Here is a 12,390-nt window from a genome sequence, read left to right as displayed (position 1 = left end):
ATCTGCTTTTGAGTAAAATTTGTGTGCAATGTGAATGCTGCTCTTGTTCATCCAAAATCCACAATGACATGGATTTATTTGGCTTGTACAGCCGCAGTGGTACCAGTGTAAGCTTGTGCTGCAGTGTTGTATGCGAGTGAAGCACTTAAGGACGAACTGAGTTTCTGACATCTTGCAACCCAGTTGGCACTTTCCCACCAAGTGAGAAATACCAACAGCTGTCAGACATACTTCACAGTAATTGGTATGTCTGGGGTCGTTTGAAATAGCTGCTTCTGCTGCATTTTGTGAAATGCTTGTCTGGATTTTCTAAAACTCAGCCATCTGTATACGAACTGGCAAACCTCTTAGGCATCATCCCTTAACACAAGCAGGAAGACTTAGAGTGGTCTGTCAAGCATCTGATACTAAAAATCAGGTTTAATTTCCAGTTACTTGTATGGCTTGTTGAGAACTGAGATTCATCTTGGTTATGTGCTTCTGTGAAGAAAGGGATTTTTTGAATCTGAATTATTGATGTGTAATTGAACCACAAATCTTCAGGCAAAATTTCAATCTCTCTAAGAAGCCTTACCTTTTTTTAACCTTTTCAAACAAGGCCTTTAGAATGTCAGATCTGAACACCTTTGAATCTTGAGTGATAGCCCAAATTAAATAAAACTCAGTTAAAATTCACAGAATCATTAAGGGCAGAAGGGAATTCTGGAGATAATTAATCAATTTCCCCTCCTCAATCAGGTACTCCCTGAGCAGATTGCCCAGGACCATGTCCAGTCAGACTTCAAGTATTGCCAGGAATAAAGATTTCATGGCCCCTCTGGGTGGTCTGCTTCAGTGTTTTCACAACCCTCACAGTTAAAGGGTTTTTTGAATTGCAGAATAAACCTGCAGATACCAGTTCAAACTTGACCTGAGTAAATGAATGGATTTAGTTTGTGCAGCTTCCTTTGTTAGTCAAATAATTTTCATCAAGCTTAACTAATAGAGTATCTGCAGAGTAACTGATCATAAATTACGTTCTTTGTATCAGGGATGGGTATGCTCTTTGTCTGCAGTGGTCTGGGTGTGTATATTGTGGGAAAAACATCACATGAACAGAGGGGTAGGGTAGTAGGAGTAATTTCTGCCCATCTTTCTCCTTTCTCTCTGGAATTAGTGAGTACTGTATCTCAAAAGCCTTACATGAAGTAGCTTTCTCCCTTGATTTTAGTGTCTTTTAAGGCTGTAGTTTAAATGGGGTCCTTCCTAGAAGATGAATAATAACACCAAAAAAGCAACATTTCTATAACAGGAGATAAAACTAAAATAAAAGCTATGCACAAGAAGAGACATTACTTTAAGTTGCTCTTTTTTGGAGACTTTGCTGGGAAGAGTTTCTGCAGACAGTGGGAGTGATGAAGGTGACAGTTACAGAAATTGCTCCTCTGTAATCAAACCAATAAGGAAAAAGTGACTTTTAAGATAAGGGACTTAGCTATATGTCAGTAGTGCTGAGAATGAAGACTGAAATGCTTCCATGTTGTTACAGAAACACCAAATTGCTGATGTTGGATGCACTTCTGCATACCATGTAGTGTGGAATTAGTGGTTTGGATTTAAAGGGACCATAAAGACCATGTAGTTCCAACACCCCTGCTGTGGGCAGGGACACCCTCTGCTAGACCAAGCTGTCAGAAGCCCCCATCCAACCTGGCCTCTCAAACACTTTTTAGGGACAGAGTATCTACAATGCCTGTAGGCAACCTGTGCCAGTGTCTTACCATCCTAATCATAAATTTTTTCCTAAGCTAAGTGTGCCCTCTTGTACTTTAAACCCATTACCCCTTGTCCTATCCCTACACCCACTGCTAAAGAGGCCCTCTCCATCTTTCCTGTAGGCCCCTTGAGGTAGAAGGGTGTTACAAGGTCTCCCTAGAGCCTTCTCGGGCTTAACTCTATCAGCCTGTCCTCGTAGAAGAGGTGCTTCAAGCATCTTTGTGGCCCTCCTCTCTATACAATACACTTGTATTTCTGAGCTGTTTTCAGCAGGAGAGTGGGAAGAATTGGGTAGTTTGGAGGGATGGGCTAGTAGTGATGTCCTGTAACTTAATACTATGATCAATAGGTTTGTACATAATTATTGGTTCCCACAGTGGTGAACTTGTTACAAAACCCACTCATTTTAATTACAATTAATTAATTTTAATAATTTTTTCTTTATATACTATGTAATACATAATATATACATATATGATACAAGAACTTGATACAACATAGTTTCTTTCATATCTTTGCTGGCAATAAATTTTATATTTGTGCTTCATCTGAAATTGTTTATCAATTATTATCTCCAAACTAATCTTTCAAAATAGCACTCTGAATTGGATATGTTGGATGTTTTCCTTCTGCTTGTTGACTGATTTTTAGACCTCATAGTTTAAGTTTCTAGTTTGAGGAAAAACTGGTCAAGGAACATGGGGGAGTGTTTCTAAAAAGATATGTACTAATGAATAATGGTATTCTTACTAAGTGGCCCCTGTTTACCATGTTAAATTCTTCTGCCTATTTGCATTCTGATGCACTACAACTATTTTTAAGGGCTATGCTGAAAGCAGATGGTTAAGGGTGGCATACTTAAGGTTTTGAAGTTGTCAAGAGGTGACTACTTCTAAATTCTCAAGGGTTTAAAAAGTGCTTAGGCAGAATACACTCTTCAAAATGGGCTGTAGTTCAGTGATTAAGAGCTAATTAAAAATAGTCCATGTCCATCTATCATTGGAATTACCAATGATGAAAACATGAAAGTGTTCATGACTGGTACCTGTTGTTTGAGTAGAAGAACAAAATAAGCCTTTAACCTCCTTGTTACTGAGAGGCTCTGAATGACACTTGAAGTTTATAGGACTTGAAAAATTTGCTTTTCAAACCCTGGTCTAGAATTTCACTATTTTGTATGCTAAAAGTTGAAAAGCGAGTAGTGGATTTGTTAATGTCATCTTAATCTTGAAGTTCCTTTGCTTTGTCTAGCCTCCAACAGATTGTAGCAAGCTGTCCAGGTTTTGGTCAGGATGGAGTTAACTTCATTTGTAGCAGCGGATGGAATGCTGCAGTTGAGAGTCAAAATGAAAGCAGTGCTGATAACACCCTGATGGTTTTAGTTTCTGTCAGACAGTCAAGGACTTTCTCAGCTCTTCATGAGAAAGGAGGGGCGAAGCCAGGACAGGTGACCCAACTGGCCAAAGAGTATCCCATGCCAATTATGTCCTGCTCAGTACAACTGGGGGGGGGGGCGGGGCTGATGGGAAGGAGGAGGAGGGGCAGCTCCGGGATGCACAGTTTTGGGGGACAGTCGGGTTCTGGGACGGCTCTGGGTGGCACGGCCTGAGTTATGGGTTTGGTGAGAAACTGCATTGTGTGTCAAGAGCTTCATAGATCTTTTTGCTCTAAAGTTCTGTTAGCATTGTTATCTTTTATCTCTGTTATCTTAGTAAACTATCCTTATCCCAACCCACGGGCCTTTTAGTTTCTTGGTTTTGGGGTTATTTGCCCCTTCCTTTTCCCTTTCCTTGCCTCTCACACCCCCCCCCCCCTTTCCCTGCTCTTTTCCTTTAAGGAGAAGGCAGCTGCATGGATCTCAGCTCTCAGCCGGGATAAAACCACGACACAAGCTCCTGAACCTCTTTTGCATAGCAATAAAGTCTTACAGCAAACTGACTGTAGCTATCTCTGCATTGAACTGCAGGAATTGAGGGAGCTAGTTTAAAAACACTAACCTTAAAAAAAAATTAGGTGGTGTGAGCCTTTGAAACTTTATCTGGGGCAGTTACTGTTCTTCAGTATAAGCATTTTTTGCTCAATGTGTCTATATAACTTTTGAACACAGTTATCCATTGTGTAGCACTACATTAATGATCACTTTTTTTTTTAATCAGGACAGAGCTTAGGATACGGTTTTGTGAACTATGTTGAACCCAAGGATGCTGAAAAAGCTATCAACACTCTGAATGGATTGAGACTTCAAACTAAAACCATAAAAGTAAGTAGTATTATGATTGAAAGAAACCAAAATGTTTTGACGTGTTGATCAGATGCATTTGTATTCCCTATCCATGTGTAACTAAAGCATTCTGCTAATGTCAAAACAGGCTGACTTCATCATGTAGCAGATGGTTAGTCCTTTGTAGTCTGTTTAGATCTAGAGAGGTAGATTATGATTAAGTACAGTTAACTTCTGAATTTTGGATTTGGGAACACTTTAGGTGTGAGATTGAATTAATTTTATTAAAAGAAAACGTGTTGCATGCTTTAGTTGCAGAAAAGCAGTATTGCATATATTCTGAATACAGCACTATGTGCTTCCTCCTTATTGTTGCCTGAGGATAGCCAATATCACTCTGTCCTTTAAAAAGGGTAAGAAGGAAGATCTGGGCAACTATAGGCCAGTCAGCCTTACCTCTGTCCCCAGAAAGGTAATGGAACAGCTTGTTCTGGATGCCATCTCCAAGCAATTGGAAGAGAAGGTCATGAGGAGCAGTCAGCATGGATTCACCAAGGGGAAATCGTGCTCGACCAATCTCATAGCCTTCTATGATCTCATCACCGGCTGGGTAGATGGAGGGAGAGCAGTGAATGTCATCTACCTGAACTTCAGCAAAGCTTTTGATACTGTCTTTCATGACATCCTAATAGCAAAGCTGAGAAAGCATGGGATAGATGAGTGGACAGTGAGGTGGATTGAGAATTGACTGTCAGATCAAGCTCAGAGGGTCACGATCAGTGGAGCAGAGTCTGACTGGAGACCTGTGACTAGCGGTTTTCCCCAGGGCTCAGTGTTGGGTCCAGTCCTGTTTAATATCTTCATTGACGACCTTGATGAGGGAATAGCATCCACCCTCAGCAAGTACCCAATGATACAGAGCTGGGAGGAGTGGCTGACGCGCAGGAACACTGCGATGCCATCCAGAGAGACCTGGACAGTCTGGAGAGCTGGGCAGGGAGAAACCAGATGAGATTCAACAAAAGCAAGTGTAAAGTCTTGCACTTGGGAAGGAACAAGCATTCATTTCATACAGGCTGGGGGATGACCTGCTGGAGAAGAGCTCAGTGGAGAAGGACCTGGGGGTCCTGGTAGATGACAGGTTGGCCATGAGCCAGCAGTGTGCCCTGGTGGCTGAGAGCGCCAGTGAGATCCTGGGGTGAATCAGGAAGAGTGTGGCCAGCAGGTCAAAAGGAGGTGGTCCTCCCCCTCTACTCTGCCCTGCTCAGGCCCCACCTGGAGTATTGTGTCCAGTTCTGTGCTTCCTGGTATAAAAAGGACAGGGATCTCCTGGAGAGAATCCAAAGAAGGACTACAAAGATGATTAAGGGCCTGGAGCATCTCCCCTATGAGGAAAGGCTGAATAAACTGGGGCTGTTGAGTCTTGAGAAGAGAAGACTAAGGGGGGATCTAATTAATGTCTATAACTACCTTAAGTATGGGATGCAGGGGGAATCAGCCAGCCCCTTTTCAGTGGTCTGTGGAGACAGGACAAGGGGCAATGGCTGCAAATTGGAGCACAGGAAGTTCCGCACCAACATGCGGAAGAACTTTTTCCCAGTGAGGGCGACAGAGCCCTGGGACAGGCTGCCCAGGGAGGTGGTGGAGTCTCCTTCTCTGGAGATATTCCAGACCCGTCTGGACACCTATCTGTGCAATAGGAGCTGGGGAGCTGCTTTGGCAGGGGGGTTGGACCCGATGATCTCTCGAGGTCCCTTCCAACCCCTACAATTCTGTGATTACCTATGAATTACTGGACTCCTAGGGCTCTAGTATGTAGGTCACTAATTTTGGGGATTCCTGGCTTTTCATTTCCATTGTAACTCTTGTACTTCTTGTTTACTAACTTGAGTTTCTTGTCTTTCTAGAAGCAGAACTCTTATTTCATTCACCTACTTTCTTACTCTGTTATCAAAAAAGTGAGGATACTCATTTGAGGAATTGTTAGGGCTCTGAAATTTTGAGATAAGTGGTCAGTGAATGCAGCCTTTTGAACATGTTTTACAGCTGTCTGACTGAAGGCAGTCAGTGTTCCAACCAGCCCACTCTTCCTCATTAAATAACCACGTTTGCTAGCTGATCACTTGGATAGTGACTGCCCTATAACTAGGATCATGTTTGAGCCATTAGGTAAAGCTCACCTCTAAAAGAAGGTTTGAACTTCAAAGCAGTGCAGAGCCACTTGAAAGTAACTGAGAGAAGAAATAAGATGGCACTAATTATGATCGGAATGCCCTACCTGCTCTGGATTCATCAGATTTAATAGTGTATTTCACTTTGTGACGATATTGCTGTTTAACAAATGGTGAATCGTGTCACAGTAACAATGGATAAAAGGCATGGATAGATGCTTTGCTGCAGAAAGCTCAGTATGTGCTTCTGGCAGATTTCTTGCCCACAGGCAGTCTCTCCTGTATTCTGCTTTGGGGCAAAATTCAGGAAAGTTATTTTGTGCTCCAGACTTTCTGAAGTTATCTTTCGGGTGATGGTGAGAAACAGAAAGGGTCTGCATTCCAGTAGTTTTACAGGTTCTCTGTATATTTGCATTTATGTCCTGGATTGGGAAAAACCCACGTCTGTCCAGGGTGATAAATTGGAAGTTCTGGTGACAAAATAGCCAGATTAAAAAAGGATGTTGTGGAGAATCAAGCTAAGCAGTTCCTTAAGGGTGTTACTGATGACTGACTTCATGCTGCTAGTATGTGGATTCTTAATCATCTTTTGCCTTGAAAAGTGATTAATGCAAATAATAGCTGTATTTCTGCAGCTAAAAAATTGTTTTGAAATAAAAGGGAGGGTGGGAGTGAAAATCAAGGAGACAGATGTGGGTGATGACGCTGGTGTTTTTCCTTTCTTGCCTTCCCGGGACATCTAAGTAGAATTCTAGGTTATGAACAGCACTAGGCAGTCACCCTTGTGGTGAGACATAAAGGTTATGTTGCATTAATGTTGAAGGCATGTCTAGGTGTGTTAGATACTGAACCCCACTCTGCTACACCACATACCTGTGCATATTATCAGATGGTTCCCTCTGTGATATAATCTGTGGTTTATTTGCAGGGTTAGCAGGCTTTTTGATATTGCCTGTAAAGTTTGATCTGTGTTTAATTATGCAACTTCAGTGTGAAAACCAGTTGTATTTTAGAGTTAAAACATTTTCTGTGGGTTCTCTTTTGGAAAAAACTGCTGCTGGGAAGCACTTAAGATCTGTTCTGTTCAAGAACCTGTGAAGGTGTAAATTGCTATGTCTGGATCCACTTGCTTGTCAGTGACTGGTTGTGTTGTGTTGTTTAATTTAGGCTGTCCTGGAAAGATCAGTTCTTCCCAAGTGTTAAACTCAAGAGCAAGCAGCATGAGTGTCCCTGACCTGCATATAGTCATAAGAAAATAGACTGAGTGTTTTGTTGGTTTGGCTTCTGCTTGGGAGAGTAGAAATCCTTAGTAGTTTTCCTTCCCCTTACTCCTGGGAGAACTCCTTAAAGAAAAAGCAGGTGCATTTATTGTGAGATTATCTGAATAGGAATATCTTTGTGTGGAGTAAAAAGGTTCTGCATTAACCAGTGTAGTAAGGCTCTCTGTCTAAGGAGGAGTGGGCAAATAAGCAGCGTGTTCTTAAACTGATGCAGGACTGTGTGAAATCCTGAATAGGAGGTAGTTTCATCTAGAATATTAAGGGTAGCAGGAGTACACACAATCTGTCTTGTCTATGTAAATGCTAGATTGCTTGAATGATAGACATGATTTTTTGTAGATTTTAGGTGCCTAGGGGACAGACAGTGTGGATTGCATTACTGCAGTGCTTATCCCTCCCTTGCCAGGTGAACTGGAGCTGAGCTTCCTGCTGTCTTGTCCCCATCTCTCCAGCGTGAGAGTGCCTGAAGTGGCACAGCCTCTGCATGTAGGAGCTGGTGGGAGGCTTCTAACTAATTAATACAAGTGGTACATGCCTAGCCTTGTATGGAGTTGTGTTGGAAAGGCAAAAGAAAATAGCCTGTTCCAGCTAGAGGCCTAGCAGTTGTCCTTTTTGTAAGATTGCATTGATTAGAGCTGTGTTCTACCTAGCTAGTGCTTGGTAAAAATCAGACATAGTAAGGTTTCCTCCGCTTAAATTCTTGGGACTCTTAGGGTGTTTACATGGGTAATTATGACCTGTCAGGGGAATAGAGATTTGAGAAATATTTTATCTCAAGTATTAAATCTGTAGATTTTCTTCCCACTCCTTTATAGCTTTGCATATGTTAAAAAAAAATCTGGCTTAACATAACATTCTGCCAACTTCCTTTTGGACTGAAGTTTGACAGATTCTTTGGCTACAAGCATAGATGTCCTACTTTGTTATCATCACCTAGTTAACTGCCCTACTGCAGAAAGCTGTGTAATGAGAAAAGCTAGTTATGACCTCGCTTGAAAAGAGAATACTGATCTATCAGCTTTATGACTGCGTAAAGAAGTGCAGTAAAACAAAGGAAGAATTGAAATGAGGGATATGCCACGACTTTGTTAGTGTTCTGTGAGGCAGTGCATCCTTAAAACTTGGGATTAGGCAATGCAATTTCACTTGGTGCCTTGAACCATTATTTCGATTTTCAGTAAGATTTGTTTTTAAGGAATTATCCTCTAACTTAACTGCTCAAGGTCCTCCACCCTTATGAACTTCTGCTTATGACAGTGCTCTTGAAAACATCGTGTATGTTTAATGGCAAATAAGTTGCTAAAAAAAGAAATGTGCTAGCTTCAATTCTGAGTTACTGTAGGAGGTAAAAGGTTGAGATTGTCCCTCTTCACTATTAATACCTGTAGAGGAAAATGTTGGTAGTGTCACTTTTGGTAGTGATTTTTTTCCTTAACTAAGGCCCCTGGGGAGCAATGAAATATGAGTTGTGTAAAATGTCTATTAACATACTAGAGGCAAGAGCTGTGAAGGTGAGAGAAACCCTCCTTACCTTCTTGATTTTTTTCTTCTAGCACTAAAGAACATTGATCTAGTGAGTAGCAAAAGGGGATCCTATTTGGAGGTTTAATTAAAGCTTGTGAGTTTTACTGATGCTATCAATCAGCAAAGATTGAGGAGGGGGGCATGGTGCCAGACCATTTAGTGGTCTTGACAGGGTAATTAAATACCTCAAGAGTGTATTCTCAAGGTAAAATTGAAGTGCTCAAGCAGATCTGAAGCAGAAGAACAATTTGTCTTGGAACAAAGGTAAAGGTGGGTTTTTTCTTAAATTTCTGCAGGAGTTATATAAATGGTAATTATACCATCTTTTAGCTATGTTACAGTTAGAGCTTTGACAGCATTTCCATTCTAAACCCCCTCCCCACCCCGCATATGCCTTTTCACCCCCAGGTAAAATTTGTTCTTCACTGAAATTCAAATCCCCTCAGACTTTAAATGTTACTTAACCAGCTTAAGCTGGCTGCTTGTTTTTCACGTTGCTGAATAATATTGAGAGGAGTATTCACTTCTGAATGCATATTGCTGTCACTTCCTGTAAAACACATTACAGCTGCACAGTTGTTCATTAATGCCTCACTGCTCTGAGGAAAATAATGTAGTGTCAGACTGAACTACAAAATGTGTTAATCTTACCTTCAGCAACTACATCATACCTTGTTTTCGGTTTGGACCCCAAGTGCTGGTTTTCAGCTGTTCAGTTTCTTCCAGGAGTCTGTCCCTGCTCTCCCTGTGCAAGAGGACCCTTACACCCATGAAGCTCCTTCAGGAACCTCAGTAGGTTAGAGCCAAAAACCTCAGTAGTACTATGAAGTCCCTTCCAAGTCAGCACAGGGGGTTTCTGACAAATTGAGATGTTAAGAGCCAGCAGTACTGTATGAAGATGGAGGACTGCAAGCATTGCTAAGAGCCAACAAAACAAAAAAAATCTGCTTGTTACTGCTGAGATTGATCCTGTCCTCTGCCTTACCTGTGCTGCACAACGTCCTTAAGTAGGATATGGCTTTCAGCATGGGTCAGAAATGCTGCAAATGCATTGGAGATCTCTCTGGGTTTTTTCAAAAACACAAATAGTTGTTTTCTTGATAGGACTGCTTTTACTATTGTAAAATATGGCTGCAATTATTTTTGAAATTATGGAAGTCTTGAGGGAAACTGACTATTACTGAACTAGTGGCTTTCAAGTTTTTTGACATATTAAATAGTTTCTCTAGGTGTCTTTCATCCACACAGTAATAGTTTTTTACTGAAAGGCTGTAAGATATTCCAGTGAAGCAGTAACTGTAAGTCACAATGGATATGTGTTTTGTGCATTTCTATCTGGCATGTGTGTGGAATGAATAATTCAAGAGACACCCAAGGGACATGCTTGCCAGCATCTGTGTCAGCAGCAGCGGGTCCCCAGACACAAACATGGAGAAGTTGTAGTATACTAGTTTCTTTCAGAAGAAGGGAATGCTTAAGCAGCTTCCCCTCAACTCCAAAGCCAGGAAGAGAACTGGGCTATGCTGTTCTGAGATGATTTTTGTACATATTCTTGTGGAGGGCAGGAAACTATATGGTGTTTTCTTGTCCTCTAAACTGTGGAGTAGTTTGCTTTTTAATGGGAAGTGCCTGAAATTTGTGGTGCCTGTGCTCACAGGTTGAGGACAAGTCAGGAGGAAGGGTTCATCTGATCAGAATCAGGAATGCAGAATATAGATGAAGGACATGGGAAGTAAGAAATTGGAAATGTTTGGAGACTGTCCTTCTGTTTCTTTTCCATGTACTTAGAATTTAAGGGAACTATTTCTTCTTTCAAAGACAGTGATAATGACTGCAAATTTTAAATTGTTCTTCTATATTAGTCCTTTCAAAGGCAAACCAGCACAATCTTGTTCTGTGATTGCAGTGCATAATTTGCATATCCTGTAAGTGTAGTGAGAGGTTGGTGAACTTACTGTTTCTCTTAAAGTACTATGATAAACTCCCAATAATACAGGTAAACTTCTGGAAAAACCTCTGTAAATCCTGTAGCAGGATTTACAGTTGATTTAATTGTTAATATGGATGTACTGTTACTAGTGTATTTGCTTCTGTTTGCCAAATGAAGTCTTAGGTCTTGTGTCTGCTTCAGATAGTCTTGTGAAAGCTTATTTCTGGTGTTCCTTTGGTGTGTATAGTAGCAGTTAAATGAGGTGTTCCTCTTTGAGCAGTGCGCTGTCCTTAATTAGTTACATTCTATGGAAGACTCCGGGACTTCTTCCTCCCCATCTATATAAAGACTTGTAAGTTTTTCTTGGAAGAAACCTGTCATAAGGGACTGCTAGCATAATGAGAGAAACAGAAAAGAAAAAACCAGAAACTACAGGGATAAAAAAGGAACACAGTCAAGATCTGGGAACTGAAGCTGCCAATTGGAGATGAAGTATAATGTCGAATTGAAGTTGGAGAAGAGCGAACCAAGAAATGTGAATTCTGTATTCAATATTCTCATCCACTTTTTTCTTAGAGTACAATACATGTCTCTGGAACTGCCTGAAGATTACAGAATTAATTTAAGTTCTAATGGAAGCAATGCAGTTTAGAGCCCATCCGATCTAGTCCTGTGCCTGTCCTTTCTGATCTTTGCAGCAAGCAGCCCCCTTTATTTTAAACATTACTTACAGTAGTGTTGTGGCTTAGCCCTGGCTGGAGGCCAGATGCCCACCGAAGTCAGTCTATGACTCCCCTTCTTAGTTAGACAGGGGAGAAAATATATATTGAGAGGCCCAGGAGTTAACGTCAGGGTAGGGAGATAACACTGTCAGCAATGACGTGGGCAAAACAGACTCAACACAAAGTGTAGAGGAGAAAAACTACTCTACTTTATTACACTACACTACAACTTCAAAGAACAGTGAAGAAGTTGGGGTTGAGAGCATGACCAGATCTCAAAACAAACGTGACCAGATCTTAAAACAGTTTCCCCCCACCATTCCCTTCTTAACACGCTTTAGTCAGGATTATGCTCCCTTCTTCCCCCCTGCAGGCAGTATAGGGGGGACAGGGACTGGGGAAGATGGGATTCTCAGTAGCACCTTCCCTCCACCCCTCCATTCTAAGCAGACTTCCCTTTAGCCATGATCTTGTTCCCTTCTTCCCCCTGCTCGCAGTACAGGGGGGCAGGGACTGGGAAAAAATGGGGTACTTGGTTTACTTCTTCATGAGCTGTTTTCCTTTTCCAGATCTTAAGACACCTCTAACCTCCCTCCCTGCTCCCTTCTTAGTAGACTTCACTCTAGTCATGATTTCACTCCCTCCTTACCCCTGCTTGTAGTACGTGGGGGCTTCGATCAGTCCCTTGCAAGTTGGTTTCCCTCTCGGCCGGGGGTGGGGACATTCATTCCACACCCTCCCCCTGCTGCACCGTAGGGTCTCACCCACAGGAGATAGTCTTCCAAAA

At 41.7% G+C, this 12,390-nt stretch overlaps 1 protein-coding gene across 3 annotated transcripts in view; it reads left to right on the top strand.

Moving 5' to 3' along the window:
• ELAVL2 (ELAV like RNA binding protein 2) overlaps window positions 1-12,390 on the top strand; it is a gene marked incomplete at both ends in the record, with an annotated part of 47,651 nt that overhangs the window by 18,099 nt on the left and 17,162 nt on the right. For all 3 annotated transcript variants that reach the window (XM_084278890.1, XM_084278889.1, XM_084278888.1), the window contains one exon: window positions 3,912-4,015. In XM_084278890.1, the coding sequence (XP_084135016.1) occupies window positions 3,912-4,015 (104 nt within the window). The remainder of the gene's footprint in view (window positions 1-3,911; window positions 4,016-12,390) is intronic.

Source organism: Gallinula chloropus, assembly GCF_964237585.1.
Source record: "Gallinula chloropus genome assembly, chromosome: Z".
Taxonomy (NCBI): Eukaryota; Metazoa; Chordata; class Aves; order Gruiformes; family Rallidae; genus Gallinula; species Gallinula chloropus.
Note: the sequence above shows the minus strand (reverse complement) of the source record. Positions and strands in the feature narration are given on the sequence as shown.